The sequence below is a fragment of the Phyllobates terribilis genome, unplaced genomic scaffold, assembly GCF_046119375.1.
Source record: "Phyllobates terribilis strain yellow unplaced genomic scaffold, ASM4611937v1 Scaffold_2__4_contigs__length_985480577, whole genome shotgun sequence".
In the NCBI taxonomy this organism is placed as follows: Eukaryota; Metazoa; Chordata; class Amphibia; order Anura; family Dendrobatidae; genus Phyllobates; species Phyllobates terribilis.
The window spans coordinates 880,626,877-880,652,483 of record NW_027362762.1 but is presented as its reverse complement, the minus strand read 5'-3'; the positions used below and the strand labels follow the sequence as shown (position 1 = coordinate 880,652,483).

Below are 25,607 nucleotides of genomic sequence, written 5' to 3'. Positions count from 1 at the left end.
CATCATGAGAGTGGAGAGTTGCTAACAAAGAGTGCTTATTTTTGTGAGATGAAGCCAACTATCTTTTACATGGTTGGTCATTCATTTGAATGGATGGCATGTAAAACTTCACATGTATAGGCCCCCATACACATTAGATTAAAGTTATTTTGAATGTTCCATGATTGATTATGTCAGGGGACATGAGAATTGGGCGGTCGATACTCCTATGTCCAATCATTTTGTTTGGCGAGGAGATAAGCCATAGCTGGATGATTCTGGCAGTGGCTCTCTCTATGTGACTACTCCAGCAAGGTATATGACGTCAGCTAATTTTTTATTGTATGGTTGAAAAAAGACACATGTCCATCAAGTTCAACTGAGGGATTGGAAAGGATAAAGGGAATGGGGTACATTTACATCCATACTGTATGATTCTGTCTGCCCTAAAAGAGCAAGTTTTTCCCTCTGGTGACAAGTGTCAATCGACTGGTTCAACATTCAGTAAAAGAACTTTACACTTTTACGTATGTATTTATGTTATCGTCTTCTTAAAAAGCACCTAAACCCATTTTGAAACAATTGACGTTTCCCATTGCGACCAGCTTTTGAAATTGGATGGCTCCCACATTTTGTGAAAAGGCCATGGCATCTGTGTAGGTTTTATTTTGAAAAAGTTGCCATTTGTTTTTATTAAATATTTTTTTATTTTGCTCAGGTTGTACATTTCTTTACTATTCTTTAACAATGAAAATGTTTTTAACGAAGATACTTTCCATTTTTAGGGTGGAAAAATTCCCATCAGGTGGACAGCTCCAGAAGCGATAGCCTATCGAAAGTTTTCTTCGGCAAGTGATGCCTGGAGCTATGGGATTGTGATGTGGGAAGTGATGTCTTATGGAGAGAGGCCATACTGGGAGATGTCTAATCAAGATGTAAGTCGCATTTCTCTTTCTTTTATAGTTGACCACTAATTTGTGATACTTTATTGCACCTAGATATGGATGGAACAATACCAAGATGTAGGAAGTGAAGGTGTTAGTGGCGCATATGCCCTGGATGCTGAATGCCATGAAGTCACTCTAATTAGGTCAGGATCTTTAGATAGGCTAATGCCTAAAATTGAACGGGGCTAATGCCCACATGGCCCTGGCAGTTTAATAATCGAAAGCATTTAGGAGGGGGAGGGGGCTCCATTTTCCACCGTATCGGCTCCCCCGCAACGTGATTGCTGGCTTCCGATGGTTGATGACCTCCTGGACTGTCAGCCACGGTGGCCTGTTAGGCTCTGCTTAAAGCAGGGTGTAAAAGGCATTATGTCAGTGTAACACTGACAGCTCTAAAGCATTGCTGTATATGTGCATTGCAATGCATTAGAACAGTGATCAGAGAAAAAAAAGTTAAATAGAGGGACTAAGTAAAAAAGTAAAAAAAGGTTTAAAAAAACCTGTAAAAATATTTAAAAAATCACAAAATAAAGAATGAGAAAAATTGTGAAAACATATTACACCAATAAATAAGCATATTTTATGTAAAAATAAACAAAAAAGTACCCATATTTGGTATTGCTGAATCTGGAACAACCTGATCTATAAAATTGTCACACTATTTAAACCCTGCAGTGAGCACCATAAAAAAAGCAAAAACTATGTCTTTTCATCATATCGCCGAATAGTGGAATAAAATGTGATCAAAAAGTCATACATAACTAAAAATGGTATCCCTGAAAACATCATCTTGTCTGCAAAAAAACAAGCCCCCATTCAGCTCTGTCAGTGAAAAAATAAAAATGCTATAGCTCTCAGAATATAGCGATGTAAAAACTTTTTTTTTCCAGAAAACTTGTTTTTATTGTGTAACAGCGGCAAAACATTAAAAACTACATAAATGTGGTAATTGTACTGACCCAAAGCATAAAGCTGCCTTATCACTTTTAGCACACGGTGAATGACATTAACCACTTCGCGCCAGAGCCTGTTTTTGCCTTCGTGACCAGGCCAATTTTTTCAATTCTGACCACTGCCAGTTTATGAAGTAATTACCCTGGAACGCTTCAACGTATTCCCCTGATTCTGAGATAGTTTTTTCGTGACATATTGTACTTCATGATAGTGGTAAAATTTCTTCGATATCACTTGCGTTTATTTGTGAAAAAATCGGAAATTTGGCGAAAATTTTGAAAATTTTGCAATTTTCAAACTTTGAATTTTCATGCCCTTAAATCAGAGAGATATGTCACACAAAATAGTTAATAAATAACATTTCCCACATGTCTACTTTACATCAGCACAATTTTGGAACCCAAATTTTTTTTTGTTAGGGAGCTATAAGGGTTAAAAGTTGACCAGCGATTTCTCATTTTTCCAACAAAATTTACAAAAACATTTTTTTAGGGACCACATCATATTTGAAGTCACTTTGAGGGGTCTTTATGACAGAAAATACCCAAAAGTGACACCATTCTAAAAACTGCACCCCTCAAGGTGCTCAAAACCACATTCAAGAACTTTATTAACCCTTCAGGTGCTTCACAGGAATTTTTGGAATGTGGAAGAAAAAAATTAACATTTAACTTTTTTCACAAAAATGTTACTTTAGACCCAATTTTTTTTATTTTCACAGGGGTAACATGAAAAAATGGACCCCAAATTTTTTTGTGCAATTTCTCTTGAGCGTGCTGATACCCCATATGTAAGGGAAAACCACTGTTTGGGCGCACGGCAGGGTTCGGAAGGGAAGGAGCGCCATTAGACTTTTTGAATGTAAAATTTGTCTGAATAATTAGCGGACGCCATGTTGCGTTTGGAGAGCTCCTGATGTGCCTAAACAGTGGAAACCCCCCACAAGTGCCAACATTTTGGAAACTAGACCCCTTAGGGAACTTATCTAGATGTGTGGTGAGCACCTTGCACCCCCAGCTGCTTCACAGAAGTTTATAATATTGAGCCGCAAAAATAAAATTTTCACATTTTTCCCATAAAAAATGTTTTTCATTCCCTAATTTTGCATTATCATAAGGGTAACAGGATAAATTGCACCATGAAATTTGTTGTACAATTTCTCCTGAGTACGCCGATACCCCATATGTGGGGGAAAACCACTGCTTTGGTGTACGGCAGGGTTCGGAAGAGAAAGGAGCGCTATGTTGGCTGGGATAGGCAGCAGACACCATGTCACATTTGAAGAGTCGCTGACATGCCAAAACAGCAGAAACCCCCACAAGTGACCCCATTTTGTAAACTACACCTCTCAAGGAATTCATCTAGGGAAGTAGTGAGCATTTTTTAATTTTTAAATTTATACCATTGGGCAGTGAAAAAAGCATAATTATATTTTTACCACAAAAAAATGTTTTACCCTCAGATTTTACATTTTCACACAGGGCAATGGGTAAAAATGGTGCCAAAATGTGTCACACAATTTCTTCTAAAAGTGTCAATACCCCATATGTGGCTGTATCGTACCACTTAGCCATACGGTGAGATTTGAGGGGGACGGAGCGCTATTTGACAATTGGAGAACAAATTATTGTAGAATAGGCATTTGGATTTGGGAGCACAAAATTTTCTGAATTTCTTTTGGGGGGCAAGGACCATTTTGCTTTTCCAGAGCCTTTCTGCTACCAGTAACTTGGAAGTCCCTTATATTTTTAACAGATGATGGACCTGAGTGGGGACTAGCTTTTTTTGAGGACTGAGTTGAAGCTTTTATTGGGAACATTTTACGTAACATTTATCCGGCGCTCTAGGCTGAGCACTTACATCGGGGTTTCCATCTAATTTTCCAAGTGATGTAATTCAGATGAAACCCCTGCAGGATCCATTCACTGTAATGAGGCAGCAGAGTTACTCTGGACTCCGTCTGGCCTCTGTTTAGTGGTGTCCTTTTTTTCAGAAGTGCACAAAACTGTGGCCAACCGCACTTTTATGCACGCCTAAAACAAATGACACCGTGGGATCCCAGGCTAGACGGCATCCACAGTGGCCTATATCTGCCTCATTACAGGGAATCTTCCATCATGGGTTCTGGCTGAATCACGTATTTCAGAGATTTACACGGAAACTCTGGTGTAAGTGCTCAGCGCAGAGCACAGGATAAATGTGAGCAGAGCCTTACTGGGATCTTTGGGAGACATAATAAACAAATCAGTAGCAGGTGAATAATATTTGTTTTATTTATTTTTTATGCCGTTCCTAGTGTGATATAACTGATTAGATTACTTTATTCTTCGGGTCGGTGCGATTACAGAGATACCAGATTTATATCGGGTTTTTATGACTGACAGCTGTCACACACTAAAATACGCTTTTTTTGCAAAATCTAGTTTTTGCATCACCATATTTTGAGAGCTATAATTTTTCCATATTTCGGCCGATAGAGTCATGTGACGGCTTGTTTTTTGCGGGACGAGTTGAAATTTTTATTGGAACCATTTTTGGGCACGTGACATTTTTTGATCGCTTTCTATTCCGTTTTTTGGGAGGTAAAGTTAACAAAAACAAACACTTCAGGAATTGTTTTTTGAGTTTTTTTTTATGCCGTTCTGCGTGTGGTAAAAGTGATCAGGCAGCGTTATTCTTCGGGTCAGTACGTTTACAGCGATACTACACTTACTGTATTTTTTTTATGTTTTGGCGCTTTTACACAATAAAACAATTTTATAGAAAAAAAAATATTTTTTTTGCATTGCTTTATTCTGAGCGCTATAACTTTTTTATTTTTTGGCTGATGGAGCTGTATGGCGGCTTTTTTTTGCGGAACAAGATGACGTTTTCAGTGGTACCATTTTTATTTCTATTCTGCTTTTTGATCGCATTTTTTTCCACTTTTTGTTTGGCGATATGATGAAAAAGCATATTTTTTTGCTCCGTTTTTTATTTATTTTTATTACGGTGTGCACAGAAGGAGTTAATTAGTGTGACAGTTTTATAGCTCGGGTTGTTTCGGACACGGCGATACCAAATATGTGTACTTTTTTTGGTTTTGTAATAATTTACGGATTTATTGGTTTAATATTTTATTTATTTATTTTTATTTATTTTGTGATTTTTTTTTTTAATAGTTTAAAAACTTTTTTTTTACTTTTTTTTACATTTTTACTTAGTCCCTGTATGGGACATTAATTTTTATTTTTCTGATCACTGATCTCATGTAATGTAATACACATATATTACATTATATGAGATCTTCACTGACTGTTTCAGTCAGAGTCTCCTGTCTGACTTCAGCTACATACAGGCTGAAGTCAGACAGGAAGGACACCATATATGGCAGAGCTGGAGGCGGTCATGTGACCTCCAGCTGCCATAGCAACCCCAGGTCCTCAAACGAAACGGAGGTCTTCGGAGGTAAGTGGACGACCCCCTCTCTTCCTGCTGTCTCCTATATGCCGCGATCACTATAGATCACAGCATATAGAAGACAGCAAAGGGTTAACATCACTGGGACCTGATCTAATCAGGTCCCGATGATGTACCCTGTCAGAGCTAACGCTCTGCACCGGAATCGCAGTGCTTGCAGGACCCTGGGGGTCCTGAGCACTGCGAGACCACCCACCGTTTTTAAACGTCGGCACTGCACAGAGCCCGGCAAGCGCCGACGTTCATCTACAGTGGGCGGTCGGGAACCGGTTAAAAAAAAAACAAAAATCAATTCCTGAATTGCTGCATTTTGTTAACTTTGTCTCCCAAAAATCAGAATAGAAGGCGATCATGTTGTGCACCCCAAAATGATACCAATAAAATCTGCAACTCGTCCCACAAAAAACAAGCCCTAACACTTTATCAGCAGAAATCTGGAAAAAGTATAGCTCTCAAAATATATCGATGCAAGAACTTTTTTTTTTTGCAAAAAAAAAGAAGTTTGAGTGTGTAATAGTAGCAAAACCTGAAAAAGATATAAATCTTGCATAACTGTAATCGCACCGACTAGAAGAATAAAAACTGTCATACCGCTTATACCACACAAGGAATGGCGTAAAAAAAAAGCAATTCTTAAACTGCTGTTGGGATTCAGCCTCCCAAAGATCCCTGTAAGGCTCAGCTCACATGTATCCTGTGCTCTGCGCTGAGCGTTTACACCGGGGTTTCCGTGTAAATCTCTGAAATACGTTATTTTGACAGAACCCCCAACGGAAAATTCCCTATAATGAGGCAGATGGAGGCACTGTGGATGCCGTCTGGCCTGTGATCTGGCGGTGTCCGTCTTTTCAGTGATGAGTAAAAGTGCAGTTGACCACAATTTTGTGCACCTCTGAAAAGAGGGACAACGCTGAACAGAGGCCTGACGGAGTCCAGAGTAACTCTGCTGCCTCATTACAGTGAATAGATCTGTCAGGGTTTCATCTGAATCACGTACTTCAGAGATGCAGATGGAAACCCCAATATAAGTGCTCATTAAGGTCCGTCATCTGTTTACAGAAATCTAGGGAGTGTCCACGTTACTGGTAGGACATTGCTCCTTGCCCCCTCCCCCAAAAGAAATCCAGTGAAATCTGCGCTCCTAAATCCAAATTCCTCCTCTTCCTGAGCACCACATTGTGCCTAAATCACAGCAGGTATTCACATGTTTGGCATTACTGTAGCAAGTAAAGCCACTTAATTTACAGGGTCCATGTCTCAAGAAGCACAAACTGGGCACTATGTATGGTCTACAAACCATTGTAGGAAAATCTGCACTCCAAATGTTAAATAGTGCTCCTACCCTCCTGAGCCCTGCTGTGTGGCCAAAGAGTACTGTACAGCCACATATAGGATACTCCCACATTCAGGAGAAAATTATGAGGCCTTTTTTTACCAATTTCCCCTTGTGAAAATGTAAAATCTAGGGCTAAAACAAGATTTTAGTGGCACCACCCAATGGTAAAACATTTTGTGAAACACCTGTGGTGACAATATGCTCACTGCACCCCAAGATGAATTCAGTGAGGCATGTAGTTTGCAAAATGGAGTCATTTATAGGACGGTTCCACTATTCTGCCATCTCAGGGGCTCTGTCAATGTGACATAGCACCCGCAACTTATCCCAGCAAATTCTCAACTCCAATATGGTGCTCCTTCCCTTCTGAGCTTTGCACTGTGCCTGTAAAGTAGTTTCTGACCACATATGGGGTATTGGCAAATTGAGGAGAAATTGCATATGACATTTTGAGGTCCATTTTCTCCTGTTACCCCTTTTGAAAATGAATAACTTGGGGCTAAAACAGCATGTTAGTGGAAAAAATTAAATTTTCATTTTCATAGTCCAATGTTATAAATGCTGTGAATCAGCTGTGGGTTTAAAATACTCAATACACACCTATATGAATTCCTTGAGGGTTGTAGTTTCCAAAATGGGGTCACTTGCAGGGGGATTCTGCTGTTTTTGGCACCTCAGGGGCTTTCTTAATTTGACATGGTGCCCGCAATCTATTCTATCAAAATTTCTGCACCAAAATTGAAATGGAGCTAATTCCCTTCCAAGCCCTGCCATGTGCCCAAACAAAAGTTTATGACCACATATGGGGTATTGGTGTACTCAGGAGTAATAGCACAACAAAGTATGGGGTCTAGTTTATCTTGTTAACCTTGTGAAAATAAAAAAATGTGGGGCTAAAGCAACATTTTTATGGAAAATAACAAATTTTTCGTTTTTTGCTTCCATTTTGTTTAAATTGCTGTGAGGCACCTAAAAGATTAACAGACTTTCTAAATGTGGTTTTTAATACCTTGAGGGGTGCAGTTTTTATAATAGGGTTACTTTTGGGCATTTTCTGACATAAAGGCCCTTAATAAAAAATCACTTCATATGTGAAGTGGTCCCTAATAAAATAGTTTTAGTAAATGTTGTTGGAATAATGAAAAATTGCTGCTACAATTTTAACCCTTTTATATTTCTAAAAACAAAAAAGTATGTTTCATACATGATTCTGATGTATAGTAGATATATGGCAAATGTTATTTATTAATTATTTTTATTGGTATATCTGCTCTAAGGGTATAAAAATTCAAAGTCCAAAAACTGCAAATTTTTGTCAAATTCTCAATATTTTCATAAATAAATGCAAACCATATCCACTTAAATTTACCACTAACATGAAGTACAATGTATCACAAAAAAACAATCGCAAAATCACTTGGGTACGTTGAAGCATTCCGGATTTATTACCATATAAAGTGACACTAGTGGAAAAATTTGGTCTCTTCAGGAAAGTAAAAACAGGCTTCAGCGTGAAGGGGTTAATGGTGGAGCAAAAATAATTTAGAATATATTGTGAGTACCACGAGTTCTCAGATCTATAGCGGAATTTAGAAAGAAAACTCCACTAAATACTTGATAAACTTGAGATTGTCAATCTGAACAAAAAGTTACTCAATCATCGTCTTGAGTTCCACGCTCAAGTAATAAGCAAAGGGCTTTTATCTTGGGTATTTATGGCCTAACAAAAAACACATTAGCTTTCACAAACTGTTGAAAGGAGTAAAATAGAAAACCCAACTTACAGCTGCAACGCGCATCAAATTTTCTTATAATTTTTATGAGAAGAAAACAAAAGTTCAGACAAAGTACGCCTAACAGTTCTAAGACTTTTCTCAATCTGTAAGTGAATGTATAAATTAATGTGCGCTGTAGAACTCACCGATTTTCTGAGAGGCAAAAAAAAAAAGAACAGCTAATGGATTTCAAACAATGCCGACATAATTGCTCGAGAAAATTGAACAAAGAGCATGGCAGGCTGTTCGCAAGTACAGTGTCTCCCAAGAGTAAGAGCAGATCCAAAGGGAATGTCACTGCATTGTTCAATCCGATGGCGAAAAAGGAAAGTGTAAAGATTTCTACTCAATTTATTCATCAAAAGCTTTTTTTATGCGGTTAAATCTACAATAAATGCCTCCAGAGATTGTGGCACGGCGTGAGGAGTAGTTATGAGGAGATAATGGAATTACTTGGTAAATGAACTTTAGGGCCATTGGGTTTCACTACTCAGTACCATTGTTACACGTAGATGTTGTGGCATTATAGTTATTACTCCGGAGAGGAAAATACCTTTGTAGCTTGGTGTAAATTACTATTATTTCACTTCTAGCACCCGATGAATAATCATTTCACCCTTATCCACACACCAATATAATGCCATGAATACAATTAACATACAAATCTTGATTGCATTCTCTTTGGGATCTCCAAGAAGCACTGGATTTAGGCTTTACCCACAGTGTATTCAATATAAAAGCAAAGCTGCACAAGATCCTTTTGTTCGACCAATGTAATAGTAATGGAAGTTCGGGAAACACTTCACAATATTGCATATAGACAATTAAACCTGTTAACCATTGTGATTTATTGCCTCAATTTCTAGCCCTTAAATATGCTGTTCAAAATAATTAAGGGAACACTTGCATATCACAGTACAACCTGAAGTCAATTTGAGTTCAAGCATATTAATCAGTCTGGTTAGGAAGCATAAGTCATGGTGAATAAATGTTACCTGCTTTGGTGCAAGTAATAATGACAAGAGGGGCACTGGAGAGACGATCCCTAAAAAGGGAATGGTTCTTCAGGTGGTGGCCACAGACAGTTCCTCTTTCCTTATCTTTCCTGACTGATTCTTTTCTACTTTTATCTTTTGATGGTGTCCCTTTGTCTTCGGGTACCATGAGGAGGTACCTGCATCTCATCCAGGTTACACACTTCATCCAGCCCCTGCAGGATGGCACAACTATATGTACTGTTGTAAGAAGATTTGCTTTCCGAAACAGTCCCAAAACCATGCATGTTGCTACTGTCCTTGTCACTACTAGTAACATGAGGTGGTATCTGCTGCCCATTCAGGATGAACATGAAGTCCAACTCCTTCAAGGATGGCACTTTCATACGAGCAGTCACAAGAAGGCTGGCTGTATCCCCCAGCTCAGACTCAAGACCATAGAGCAAATATCAAGATACAGGTCATTACATGAGGCGAGATGGACAAGGTCAAAGAAGGGCATTACAGCCACTGGACTGGACTGCGCCTTTGTATGAGGAGCACTGCTAGAGTTATACAAAATAGCCTTCTTCTGACTACTCGTGCACATGTTTTTGACCAAATTGTTAGAAACAGACTCCAAGTGGGTGTCATGAGGGCCTGATGTCTTGCAGTGGGACCTGTGCTCACAGCGCAGCACTGTGAAGATCAACTAACACTCACAAGAGATCATAGAATTGGCAGATCCGCTATTGGCACCCCATCTTTTCCCAAATGAGAGCAGGTTTACACTGGGCATGTTACAAATGTGAAAGACTCTGGAGATACAATGATGAATGTTGTCTTGCCTGCATCATAATCTATTGTGGGTCACTGATGATCTGTGGAGGCATATTCTTGAATGGTCGCACAAACCTCCATGTGATGGCCAACAGTACTCTGACTGCTGTAAGGTGGTGGGATGAAATTCTCAGAACCATTGTCATGCCCTACATTGTCATGCATTGGGCCCCTGGTTGCTCCTAATGCAGGCAGTGCCTGGCCTCATGTGGCCAAAGTGTGTGGGAAGCTTCTGGATGATGCCCTGAACCAAGTCTGGGGGGGGGGGATTCCCCAGGATGTCATCTGCCATCTCATCAGAAGTATATCCAGATATTGTCAGGAGTGCCCACATGCAGAGGGGCCATGCACACCACTGAGTGACATTAGTTGCCATGATGAAATTCACATAAATTGGATCTGTGATTTCAATGTTTTACTTTTATTTTGATTTCCATTGATTGTTGAAATGTCATTTTGATCTCAACTAATTACACAATTTATATCAGAAAGATCTTCAAGTTTAATTTTTGGTTCTTCAAGATCTGATTGTGACTTAAAGAAGTTCAACTCCTTGTCATACCCCACGCTTGGCCCCGATAAAATAAAAAAGCTTATACTGTCCTACCGTGCTGGCGCCGTTCTGGTGTTGAAACTCATGGTCCTGGAGCTCCTGTGCAGTTGTGACATGTGAGGCCGGCACCCAATCAGGGCTGGCATCACTGTCGCCACCTTCTGTCGAATTGAACTTGAAGAGGAAGTCTGGGCTGCAGCTGATCTCTGACTTCCTCTTTATGTTCAATTTGTCAGAAGGCGGAGCTAGTGACACCAGCGCTGATTGCGCGTCGGGGTCACGTGTCACAAGAATTGCACGAGAGCTCCGGGACCTCGAGTGCCGACACTGCTGGAATGGCGCCAGCACGGGAGGTGAGTATAAGCTTTTTTATTTTATCAGGGCCAAGCGTGGTGTATATCAAGGAGTTGTCCTAGTAGTAGACAACCCCTTTAAGTGTTCCCTTTATTATTTTGAGCCTTGTTTTACCAGCCCTTATTTAATTCTTGTTGCTTTTTTGTCTTGCCCTATACATTAACTTTTCCAAGTATTAGGACTCAAGCACATAGACATATTACAACACTAATTTAGTTAGCTCCCAAAGCAAGACCAGGTCCCATACTTGGCTCTGCATATATGATTCACGCAAAGAGTGAGAATACTGACATGGACATAACTCAGTATATACCATATATAGTAAATTAATCCTTGAAGAAATAATGAGCAAAATGAGTTGCATTATGAAGTTCCTCCAACTTAGGTGATAGGTGTTTTTCTGTTTTTATTTTCTACAAGCTCATCCTAAAGTGGTAGTTTCACAAATGATTTTTATGATTATTCAATAAAATAAAATATTCTTCACTTATTATTCAGTATATAAGAGCTCATTTGCACCATTATAGCTACCCATACACATAAGATAAAAGTCGGCCAAAATGGAAAATTTTGACCATTGTGTAAAACCATCTATTGCAAATTATAGATGGTGCGACCTGTTTGCGAAAAATGTGATGTTAGGTTGGATTTTTTTGGGCCATTATTGATTAAAAATACATATGTATGGCATAATCAGCAAGATCAATTGCTACTTTTTGCAAGCCCAACCATATATCTTTTTAAAGGTTTCATTAATCTGCTAGTTCACACTGGTGAGTTAACGGTCGGATCCTTTGTACAAACAATCAGCTGGTCGACCAATCATAACTTTATTTTATGGGCAGCTATAGATCTGCCACCAAAAGAGACATTATGAAGGTTGAGATCAATCAACTCCAGTCTCGTTCTGCACCCAACACTGTATAATCAGACATTTGTGGTGGGATAGGGCTCAAAATGCAGTCATCTTTTCTTTTGCTTCATGGAACAAAGAATATACTAATATTCTAAGAAATAATATTAGTATGTGGTTGTCTTGGATCTCAGAAATACAAGATTAAAATTTCATATGACTTTCTAGATTGATATTTTTAAAGTTATGGAAATAAATTGCACTTCATCTTGTAGTGCACTGATCATGGGTTACTGTGCTATAGACTTTGTGGATCTCGCAGCATTCCTTGCTGACGCTATAATAGTTCAGCTAAATGGTAAAATCTATCAGGACATGTTGTAGAAAAGAATGCATATATCAAAGAAGTAGTGTAATACTTATGTGTGATTATTTCTAGGTCATCCTGTCTATAGAAGAAGGTTACCGTCTCCCTGCCCCGATGGGTTGTTCAGTCCCTCTTCATCAGTTAATGCTTCACTGCTGGCAGAAAGAAAGGAATCACCGACCTAAGTTCTCAGACATTGTGAGCTTTCTAGACAAGCTCATCCGCAACCCCAGCACCCTTAATATACTGGTTGAAGATATTCTGGGGTAAGAAATATGACACTAAGCAGAAAATAATAATTTATGTATTAAAAAAGTAATTCAGGAGAACTGATAGAAGGGTTTCAGCCACACTGCCCCTCTACCCACACTGAGTCATGCAGGAGGTTAGACCAGAAGATCCAACATTATACATCTCACACACTGAGAAATGTGCTCTAAGCTTTTGCTGGGGTGTGATCATCTTTTCTTTGAGTGTTCCTGCCTGCTTATGATTGGTCAGCATCCTACAGGGGGAAGAAGAACACGCCCCCCAGTGAAAACTGCCTGATTACACTCACTTGGACTTAATAAAAAGTTAATTCATTAAGTCCCACATACTTTGATTGCTAATATCTTCACAATGGAGATGTGAAATTTAAAAAAAAAAATTTTGTTCAGTTTTATTCTGCTCTGTAGCCACTATTACATCGTGTGGTGAGTTCAATATGAAAAATTTGGAGAAAGGTCCTCTTTAATCAGGACATTTTAAACATATTAGGAACCCTAGGACCAGTGATGCTCCAGGCTATTAGTTTTTCCAAACCAGACTTAGATCTTCGCTTGTAATGGAAAATATTTACCAGGATTTCCTACTGCTATGTTTCTTTTGTAGTTTTGGCCTTCCTATTTGAGGCAAAATGACTTTTTGCGCTCTTTACATCCTATATGTAGATATGTACCCCTTAAATTTATATCGTTGTTCCATATTATTCAGATTTAAAAAAGTAAAAGTGCTGAACTGTAATTTTTCTAAAGTATGTAATCACGTTGCGTCCAGGCTTGGACTGGCCCACCGGAGAACAGGAGAATCCTCCGGTGCACCCACGTGCTAAAGTGGGCCATCACCCTCTTATATGAGTAATACTTGGCACAATATACTTGAATCGCTATGTACAGTGTACAGACAAAGGCAGCATCTTATTCATGTAACAATCTACCCAGTTCATTGTTATATAAATTTGTGATTGAGGATAATGTCACATTTGCATGTAGCTGAAAAGTGGGGCCCTGGAGTTGGTTACTGCCCTTGGCACCCCAGTCCGAGACTGGTTGCGTCCCACTGATAATGAGAACGGGGTCCTGTGACCCACATTTCAATTGAAAGGAAGTCATGCATGTATACTGCCGCTCCATTAAAGTCTATGGGACTAGCATAGATAGCTAATCAATTTATTCAACTTTCTCACACTTAGATAAGTGAGAATAGCGCTTCTACCAAACAGATAAAATAAGAACTCCAGGTGGGACCTCAGTCAACTAGACAGATATCACATACCTTGTGGATAATTGATAAGGCTTGATTGTGGCAAAACCCTTTTAAGGGGTAGCCTCACACTATGGATATAGCCAGAGTGGACTACAAAAAATTGACATTGCTTCAATGAAGTATATGGCTAATACAGATCAACTGAATACATTCACTATGAAAAGGGGGTTGTCTTGATTAAACATCATTTTTACTTTAAATGTGTTTTCTAGTTTCAGGAAAGTAGACCCTCAAACCTTCTAAAATAACAAACAGATAATACTCACCCTCCCCCGGGTCCATCGCCGGCATCCAGCTACTGCTACAGTATTGGGGTTTTGACTTTAGTGGTTAATGTCACATGGACAGCGCACATCACTGCTGTAGACAATCACTGAGCTCAGCAGCTCAAGCTCTCTACCTCAACACAGGCACTGAGGTCAGTGATTAGCTACAGTGGTGATGGGTGCTGTCCATGTGTCTTCACCGCTGCAGCCAAAACACAAAGACCTGATGAGCAGCAGCAAACAGGTGCTGGACCTGGGGATGGCGAGTATCTGCTGTTTGGACCCTAAACACTCTAAAAAGAACTAAAATAACACTTTCCTGAAAGTTGAGAACCCCATTTAATCCAAAAACCATAAATATCTTGTTGGATAATCAAGAAGCAGATTTCTGATTGGGTGGGTTATGTTTTATGACCATGTGCTATAGAGGCTCCTCATGCTTGAGATCTTATCGATATGTTAGTCAAAGGAGGACAAAAATGTTTCAAAACAGCATGTGAATTTGGGACAATTGTTTGGAGTAAAAGGGAAAATAGCAATGTTCTCATTAAGCCCATGATGAGATGCTTATTTATTAGCTCACTGTATGGATGATGGAGGGAGCTCCAGCAAATAACGCACTACAGCAGAGTAAAGGGCATCGGAAAATAGATCACAGGATCATGATCATTAAATTCAAACTACTCTGACCTATGAGCAGGGAAATCAGTCAATGAACATAATAAAGAAAAACCTTGACCAATATAGCTGCTATTAGTCCACATGCAGAACAGCAGCTGATGATGAAGAGGAGCCTCGGCAATGAATGACTTGCGTGTGCCCTCTGTTCTATGGCAGCGTTATTTATATGGGTCTTAAACTGGTCATTGGAAAAGCACATCGCGGCTGTGCCTTTTAGCTAATTTCCTTCATGCTGTTATCTTGAGAGATCTCTTAATCACGTTAATTACAGCTATCCCTTATAATAACATATCGCTTGAAGTATGACTACTGTCCATTATTAGCCATGAGTGCATCTGTCTATAGAGCAGAAGTCCGAGCTTCACCTGATAAATCATCACTGCTGTGTTATTGCTTTGGCTCCCTCTGTTAACGTATCCATTGCCATTTTTCTGTCCCATATCTGGAAACCTAATTATAGAAATGTTAGCTTAGAAATTTCCCCAATATAGCTGGTTGTCTAGAGTTCGCCAACCAGGGCCGGCTCCAAGTTTTCCCGGGCCCCAGGCGAAAGAGTCTCAGTGGCCCCCTTAACACATACCACGATTCATGATGCACAGATACCGCAGAGAAATCTATATATATAGTACAATGCCGAAGATTTCACTTCTTACATTACATGACCGATATCTATTGTAAATTCTACAGTAGCTCAGAAACCAGCGAATCCTCACAGCGCACAGTGCAGACCGGACAGTATAGTCCTCCATACAGTATTATAGGCCCCACATAGTCCTCCATACAGTATTATGGGCCCCACATAGTCCTCCATACAGTATTATGGGCCCCACATAGTCCTCCATACAGTATTATGGGCACCACATAGTCCTCCATACAGAATAATGGCCACACATAGTCCTCTATAGAGAATAATGGGCCCCACATAGTCCTCCATACAGTATTATGGGCCCCACATAGTCCTCCATACAGAATAATGGCCACACATAGTCCTCCATACAGTATTATGGGCCCCACATAGTCCTCCATACAGAATAATGGCCACACATAGTCCTCCATACAGTATTATGGGCCCCATATAGTCCTCCATACAGAATAATGGCCACACATAGTCCTCCATACAGTATTATGGGCCCCACATAGTCCTCCATACAGAATAATGGCCACACATAGTCCTCCATACAGTATTATGGGCCCCACATAGTCCTCCATACAGAATAATGGCCACATATAGTCCTCCATACAGTATTATGGGCACCACATAGTCCTCCATACAGTATTATTGGCACAACATAGTCCTCCATACAGAATAATGGCCACACATAGTCCTCTATACAGAATAATGGGCCCCACATAGTCCTCCATACAGTATTATGGGCCCCACATAGTCCTCCATACAGAATAATGGCCACACATAGTCCTCCATACAGTATTATGGGCCCCACATAGTCCTCCATACAGTATTATGGGCACCACATAGTCCTCCATACAGTATTATGGACACCACATAGTCCTCCATACAGTATTATGGACATCACATAGTCCTCCATACAGTATTATGGGCCCCCACATAGTCCTCCATACAGAATAATGAGCACCACATAGTCCTCCATACAGAATAATGGGCTCAACATAATCCTCCATACAGAATAATGGCCGCACATAGTTCTCTATACAGAATAATGAGCACCACATAGTCCTCCATACAGTATTATAGGCACCACATAGGGCTCCATAAAGTATAATGAGCCCCATATATTGCTTTATACAGAATAACGAGCCCCATATATTGCTTCATACAGAATAATGAGCCCCATATATTGCTTCATACAGAATAATGGGCCTCATATAATGCTCCATACAGAATAATTAACCCCATATAATGCTCCATACAGAATAATGGACCCCATATATTGCTCCATACAAAATGGGCCACATATGGGCCCCATATATTGCTCCATACAATATAGGCCCTATATGTAGCTCCATACAGTATGGATCCCATATATTCCTCCATACAGTAGGGGCCCCATATAATGCTCCATATAGTATGAGTCCCATGTATTGCTCCATACAGTATGGACCCCGTATATTGCTCCATACAATATGGGCCCCATATAATGCTCCATAAGGCATGGGCCCCATATAATGCTCCATACATTATGGGCCCCATATAATGCTCCATACAGAATGGGCCCCATATAATTCTCCATACAGAATGGGCCCCATATAATGCTCCATACATAAAAAAAAATCAAATACTCACCTCTCCTTGCTGGCTGCAGGTCCTGTCTCCTCAGTGTCTTCCAGCTCTCTGCACTGAGAGTCAGAAGACGCAGAAGATGCTGGAGCTGTGGAGGAACAGGGAGAGGTAAGTATTGCAAGTGCCGGGACCCTGAGCAAGTGGGGGGGCCCACTCGCTGGCAATAGCTTAGGACTCCCCCCCGACTCATGGACCCCATAGTGCCCAGGTGTCCTTGACGGCGAATGGGCCCCTCCGCTTGCTTAGTGCCCCGGCACTTGTCCGGGTGTACCGGGTGGTGACGCCGGCCCTGTCGCCAACGATGCTGATAATAATGGACCACTCCATGCAAAAACATTATACCTAGAATAGGGTCTAAGGGTGCAGAGCACGTCACGGGGAATAACTCTTTTATGTTCTTCAAATCTGTGTCATGGCCTGTACCACAACATTGGATCCTCCCTCCCCACTTAGGGCTTATTCACATGTCCGATTTTTGCATACAAATGCTATCTGTGGTTTTCACGGATAGCACTTGAACCTATGATATTCTATTGGGCCGTACACGTGTCCTACTCTTTTTCCTCAGACCAAGTGGACTGCTAAAAATATCGGAGACATGTCCGATTTTGATCCGATGGTCGGGTCACAATCGGCAATGCGAGGCAATGGGTTCGTGAAAGAATTGAACCACATTCGGATAACATCCGAGTTCGGTTTGATTTTCACAAACTGTCAGAATGGAGAGGGTGGAGAACCTTTTTTTTTATTCCTCCACACGCGAGAAAAACGGAAAACACTCGGACCACACTCTGATCAAAGTCTGGTCAGAACAATCGGTCCGTTTTTCTTGTACGTGGAAAAATCAGACTTCTGAATGAGCCCTTAGTTTGCGGTATGGTGAGGCTAATTAAGTAATAACCATCTTGAGCATAGGAGTTTTGACTATTCTTCAATTAATAGATTTTTCCGGGTTACGGCACCTTGTTTATCATGGTCCAAAAAAAAGGGTTCAAAACATTATAAATGTGGTGCACAGCATTTGTACCAAAATTCTACCTCAGTTTAAAGAGGACCTGTCATTGTCAAAAGTGTCCAGTTTTTGTCCTTATTTTATTCCCATTGTTCCCAAGTATTCCATCTTGGTTTGTTTTTCTTTAATCCGTCATAGAATTTCAGAGATATTTCTGTTTTGTTTTCTGTGCTAATTTTTATGGTCTTTACTAAGGGGGCATGGCTTACATGGTAAATATGCAGAGTAGCTAAAGACACGCCCCATATAATCTTGTGAGCCACGCCCCTTTGGTGAAGACCACAAAAATTAGCACTAGATAAAAAACCCATATTTCTGGAACTGAAAAATAAACAAAAAAAATCAGAATAGTTGGGAGCAGTGGGAATAAAATAAGAGCAAAAACTTGCTACTGTAAATTTTTGACAGGTCCACTTTAAATTGTAAAACTGCCCCTTTGTCTTTAGCGTTAAAGTGTCCACTGATAGGCACTTCAAACTTATCACCTTTGGGCCAAAACCTACTCATTTAAAGGGTATGTATAATCCAGCACTAAATAAAAACAGCTGAAGGTTACACAGACAGAGTTTTTTTGACAATTTTTTTGGAGCGGATATACACACATACACCATCTGTTCTATTATAGTATGTTTTATATTAATGTTGTCTTATTTACTAACTTAATTCTGTAATTTTTCCCCAGCATTCCGGAGTCACCAGGGGAAACACCAGAATATCACTTCTTTGTCACAGTCACAGAGTGGCTAGACTCTATAAAGATGGGTCAGTATGCTACTAATTTCATGGCGGCGGGGTTCACAACGTTGGACTTGGTTTGCAGAATGAGCATTGAGTAAGTAATTTTAAAATATGGCAAAAATGTCAGTGCAGGATCAGTCGTTTATTAGCACTTGGATTATCCCCTTCATGCAAAATGACGGACCTGTATGTCATTGCAAGGGTGAGAGGGGGAGATGGCAACTGTATGTTACATAGCCTAGGCCAGAGCTGAGCTACAATCACTGCTATTAACCATTTAAATGTCGATGTCATTTAAATAGTTAACAGCAGTGGCATTTGATTGGAACACTCACCGGTGCTCTCGCTCTCCTATCCTGCGGTGCTCTCGTACTCCTATCCTGCGGTGCTCTCGTACTCCTATCGGGCCCTGCAACGCAATCACGAGGCGACAATCAGTTATCATGGCAGCTGGTGGTTTGCCTTCTTGGTAGTACAGTGAAGCTGTAGCCTGGTCTTCATAGGAGACCTAGATTTCCACTGTATACTGCATTACCGTAAAATTGCAGAACATAGTGTTGTCATCACATAATGTGGGACGTTCTGAGATGTCAAATCCAAATACGTCCACGGAAGAGCCACCCTCATACACTGAGCATCAAGGCAGATCTCGCTTTATTACATCATAGATCAGTGTTTATATAGGCATTTTCTGGACATACATTGTAGCAATATATATACCTTATCTCTATATATGTGCTGGCATTAGCATATGTACATCTAATTGGCTAGAGTTAATATCATCTACACCCAGCTTTAGGGTCTAGGTGTGTCTTAAGGGTCTTAGGTGTGGCTCTAACTTCTTTCTTTCACTTTCCTATGTGTTACCTCTAAGTCTCTAAGGCTATGTGCCCACGATGCAGAAATGCTCCGGATTTTTCCTGAGCGTTTCTGCATCTCCCTGGCAGAAAAAACGCATGCGGATTGTACATGCGGATTGTACATGCGGATTGTACATGCGGATTGTACATGCGTTTTTCCTGCCAGGGACAAGCTGATGTGAAGCGTTCTTCACTTGCATTTCCGCATGCGGGTTGTCAAGCGCTTTCTAAGCGATTTTAGCATCACTTGGAAAGTGCTTGACAACTTGGTCACACTATATAAATCCATGCAACCGGCATGGATTTATATAGTGTGACCCCAAAGAATGGTTAAAAATAAAAAATAAATCTATACTTACCTTCCGATGGCCCCCGCAGTCTTGCTTCGCTCCGTCCTGGCTGCCGGCAGATCGTGGTACACTGCACTGAAGGACCTGCCGTCACATGACTATGACGTCATCGCAGGTCCTTCAGTCCACCGCGATCTGCCAGCAAGGGAGGACAAGCGCAGCGGGGGCCGTCAGAAGGTAAATATAACATTTATTTTTTATTTTATTCTTTTTTTCACAGGTTCTATGGTACCCGAGTCCGGAGGAGAGTCTCCTCTTCTCTAGACCTGGGTACCATCCGCACATTGAAACGCATGGAATGCGCATGTACAGATGCAGTGATGCGGATTCCATGCGTTCCAATGCAAGTCAATGGCGGCAAAAACGCAGCGCTTCCGCAAAATAATTGGTAGTGCTGCGTTTCTTTCCGCAATGATAATCCGCAGCGGAAATTTCCGCAGTATGTGCACAGCACATGCGGATTATCATTGGGGACCATGGCAGGCCTTCTACCATGCGCTTTTAATTGTTTCTGCAGCGTTTTTGCCGGTGCAGAAACGCTTAAAAAACGCATCGTGTGCACACAGCCTTAGACGAAGAAGTTCCTGAAACTCCTTATCTCAAAACACACATACTCGCTCTGACTCCATTTCACAGAAGAGGAGATGCATGTAGAATAGCCAAAATGGGGTCAAGATAGATAAATAAATCCTGCTCTCACAATTGTATACAGTACAGACCAAAAGTTTGGACACACCTTCTCATTTAAAGATTTTTCTGTATTTTCATGACTATGAAAATTGTACATTCACACTGAAGGCATCAAATCTATGAATTAACACATATGGAATTATATACTTAACAAAAAAGTGTGAAACAACTGAAAATATGTCTTATATTCTAGGTTCTTCTAAGTAGCCACCTTTTGCTTTGATGACTGCTTTGCACACTCTTGGCATTCTCTTGATGAGCTTCAAGAGGTAGTCACCGGAAATGGTTTTCACTTCACAGGTGTGCCCTGTCAGGTTTAATAAGTGGGATTTCTTGCCTTATAAATGGGGTTGGGACCATCAGTTGTGTTGTGCAGAAGTCAGGTGGATACACAGCTGATAGTCCTACTGAATAGACTGTCAGAATTTGTATTATGGCAAGAAAAAAGCAGCTAAGTAAAGAAAAATAAGTGGCCATCATTACTTTAAGTAATGAAGGTCAGTCAGTCCGAAAAATTGGGAAAACTTTGAAAGTGTCCCCAAGTGCAGTTTCAAAAACCATCAAGCGCTACAAAGAAACTGGCTCACATGAGGACCGCCCCAGGAAAGGAAGACCAAGAGTCACCTCTGCTTCTGAGGATAAGTTTATCTGAGTCACCAGCCTCAGAAATCGCACGTTAACAGCAGCTCAGATTAGAGACCAGGTCAATGCCACACAGAGTTCTATCAGCAGACACATCTCTACAACAGCTGTTAAGAGGAGACTTTGTGCAGCAGGCCTTCATGATAAAATAGCTGCTAGGAAACAACTGCTAAGGACAGGCAACAAGCAGAAGAGACTTATTTGGGCTAAAGAACACAAGGAATGGACATTAGACCAGTGGAAATCTGTGATTTAGTCTGATGAGTCCAAATTTGAGATCTTTGGTTCCAACCACAGTGTCTTTGTGCAACAAAGAAAAGGTGAACGGATGGACTCTACATGCCTGGTTCCCACCGTGAAGCATGGAGGAGGAGGTGTGATGGTGTGGGGGTGCTTTGCTGGTGACACTGTTGGGGATTTATTCAAAATTGAAGGCATACTGAACCAGCATGGCTACCACAGCATCTTGCAGCGGCATGCTATTCCATCCGCTTTGTGTTTAGTTGGACCATCATTTATTTTTCAACAGGACAATGACCCCAAACACACCTCCAGGCTGTGTAAGGGCTATTTGACCAAGAACGAGAGTTATGGGGTGCTACACCAGATGACCTGGCCTCCACAGTCACCAGACCTGAACCCAATCGAGATGGTTTGGGGTGAGCTGGACCGCAGACTGAAGGCAAAAGGGCCAACAAGTGCTGAGCATCTCTGGGAACTCCTTCAAGATTGTTGGAAGACCATTTCCGGTGACTACATCTTGAAAATCATAAAGAGAATGCCAAGAGTGTGCAAAGCAGTCATCAAAGCAAAAGGTGACTACTTTGAAGAACCTAGAATATAAGACATATTTTCAGTTGTTTCACACTTTTTTGTTAAGTATATAATTCCAAATGTGTTAATTCATAGTTTTGATGCCTTCAGTGTGAATGTACAATTTTCATAGTCGTGAAAATACAGAAAAATCTTTAAATGAGAAGGTGTGTCCAAACTTTTGGTCTGTACTGTACATATACTGTGTGCAGAATTATTAGGCAAGATGTATATTAGAGCATTATTTTTATTATTTATCAACAACTATGTTCTCAATCAACCCAAAAGACTCATAAATATCCAAGCTTAATATTTTTGGAAGTTGGAGTGTTTTTTTTTTAGATTTGGCTATCTTAGGAGGATATCTGTATGTGCAGGTAACTATTGGACCATGTAGCGTTTTTGCAGCGTTTTTACGGCTGCGAAAATGCTTGTAAAACAGTCTGCCGTGCAAAGCAATGTGAATTCAGATGTGCTGTGCACATGATGCGCTAACTTGCGCGACAAATTCGCATTGCATTGCAAAATGCAGCATGATCATTTCTACCACGATTACGCTGCAAATTCGCGGCCATTGAGGAACACTGAAACGCAGCAAACCCGCAGGTATATGTGGATTTGCTGCATTTCAATTAAATTCAGTGGCCGCGAATTTGCAGCGTAATCGCGGTGCGTGTGGTACCCGGGATGAAGAGGAGACTACGACTCCTCTTCATCCCGGCTACCACGCGGTGAAAAAAAGAAATAAAAAAGTAAAAAATAAACAAAACCTGTATATTCACCTCTCCGGTGACCACCGGTCTTCTCCCGGCCACGTCCTCTATCCTTGGTGTCCCGCGGTGTACTGTCAGGACCTGCGGTGACGTCATTTAGTCACCTGATGGTCACGTCGGCGGTCAGGTGACGGTCGCGTGACCATAAGCTGACTAAATGATGTCACCGCAGGTCCTGACAGAACACTGCGGGACGCCGAAGAGAGAGGATCGCAGGATCGCCGCCGGGAGGAGACTGGAGGAGACCGGAGAGGTGAGTATACAGGGTTTTTTTTATTTTTAACGTTTTAATTCTCTTTTTTTTTTTACTATAGATGCTGCATTTAAAGCATCAGTTGTTCACACATTATAAATCCATCCTGGTTGCATGGATTTATATTGTGTGACCAACTTGTCAAGCACTTTTCCAAGTGATGCTCAAAATCGCTTGGAAAACTGCTTGAAAAAACGCATGCGAAAACGCATGTAAAAACGCTGAAAAAACGCTTCTCTCTGGCAGAAAAAACGCATGTAAATCTGCTACGTGGGCACATAGCCTTACTGTGCAGAATTATTAGGCAACTTAATAAAACAAAATATAATCCCATCTCACTTGTTTATTTTCACCAGGTAAACCAATATCAGTGCACAAAATTTAGAAATAAACATTTCTGACATGCAAAAACAAAAAACAAAAAAAATTAGTGATCAATATAGCCACCTTTCTTTATGATGACACTCAACAGCCTTCCATCCATAGATTCTGTCAGTTGCTTGATCTGTTTTCGATCAACATTGCGTGCAGCAGCCACCACAGCCTCCCAGACACTGTGTGGGGTGACATCCTACATGGGGCATTATAAGGGGGGGGGGTGACATCCTGCATGGGGCATTATAAGGGAGGGTGGTGTGACATCCTGCATGGGGCATTATAAGGGAGGGGGGGTGTGACATCCTGCATGGGGCATTATAAGGGAGGGGGGGTGACATCCTGCATGGGGCATTATAAGGAAGGGGGGGTGTCATCCTGCATGGGACATTATAAGGTGATGGTGACATCCTACATGGGGCATTATATGAGGGGGAACAGCCTGCATGGGGCATTATGTGGGGGGAACAGCCTGCGTGGGGCATTATGTGGGGGGAACAGCCTGCGTGGGGCATTATGTGGGGGGGAACAGCCTGCATGAGGCATTATGTGTGGGGAACAGCCTGCATGGAGCGTTATATGGGGGCCAGTATCCTGCCTGGAGCGTTATATGGGGGCCAGTATTCTGTATGGAGTGTTATATGGGGGCCAGTATCCTGTATGGAGCATTATATGGGAGCCAGTATTCTGTATGGAGCGTTATATGGGGGCCAGTATTTTGTATGGAGCGTTATATGGGGGCCAGTATCCTGTATGGAGCATTATATGGAGACCAGTATCCTGTATGGGGCATTTTATGGCAGCCAGTATACTGTGTGGAGCGATTCACCGGTTTCTGAGCTATTGTGGAATTTACAGTAGATATCACTCATGTAATGTAATAAGTGAAATCTTTGCATTGTACTATATATATATATTTCTCTTCGGTATCTGTGACCATGGCTTGCCCCCCCCTAGTTTTGATCCTGGGTACGCCCATGAGCTTGGCCATGTTCCTGATACTCCAGTAACGTTGCAGCTCTGAAATATGGCAAAACTGGTGGCGAATGGCATCTTGGCAGCTTCACGCTTGATTTTCCTCAATTCATGGGCAGTTATTTTGCGCCTTTTTTGGCCAACACGCTTCTTGCGACCCTGTTCGCTATTTGCCATGAAACGCTTGATTGTTCAGTGATCACGCTTAAAAAGTTTAGAAATTTCAAGACTGCTGCATCCCTCTGCAAGACATCTCACAATTTTGGACTTTTCAGAGCCCGTCAAATCTCTCTTCTGACCCATTTTGCCAAAGGAAAGGAAGTTGCCTAATAATTAAGCACACCTTATATAGGGTGTTGATGTCATTAGTCAACACCCCTCCTCATTACAGAGATGCACATCACCAGATTTACTTAATTGGTAGTTGGCTCTCAAGCCTATGCAGCTTGGAGTAGGACAACATGTAGAAAAAGTATCAAAGTGATCAAAATATGCATTTGCCTAATAATTCTGCACGCGGTGTAAACATACAATCACAGGTTCAAGTGCCCTAAGGGGACTAAAATATAAAGTAAAAAAATAAAAAAAATATTATCATCACCACTCCTCCCTAAGAAATTGCAATAAAAAGCAATAAAAAAAGTCGTACGTACACCACATTGGTATCAATAAAACAAGCAGCTCACCGCGCACTAAGCAAGCCCTCACACAGCTCGATTGACAGAAAAATTAAACCATTATGGAATGGAAATATATATACACACAGTATATATATATATACTGTAACCCAATATTTCAAGCGGTATTACCATCTTGGCCCTTTATGATATACCTATAAGATATGGATGATGGATGCAGGTGGCACTTTTTGGTCCCGCACCTATCTCAAGTGTGTCTTGTGCCCATGTGAATGGGTAGATGGTCACGCGTGTGTGGCTCTTTTTGTTCACTTCAATGGGATTTCCTGAAATGACCAAGAAAAGCTTTTTTATGTGGATATT

The 25,607-nt window shown here is 41.0% G+C and overlaps 1 protein-coding gene across 2 annotated transcripts in view; it reads left to right on the top strand.

Moving 5' to 3' along the window:
* The window catches only part of EPHA6 (EPH receptor A6), a 1,434,803-nt gene that overhangs the window by 1,402,758 nt on the left and 6,438 nt on the right, over nt 1-25,607 (top strand). For both annotated transcript variants that reach the window (XM_073668175.1, XM_073668176.1), the window contains 3 exons: nt 765-914; nt 12,464-12,657; nt 18,820-18,969. In XM_073668175.1, coding sequence (XP_073524276.1) covers nt 765-914; nt 12,464-12,657; nt 18,820-18,969 — 494 coding nt within the window. The remainder of the gene's footprint in view (nt 1-764; nt 915-12,463; nt 12,658-18,819; nt 18,970-25,607) is intronic.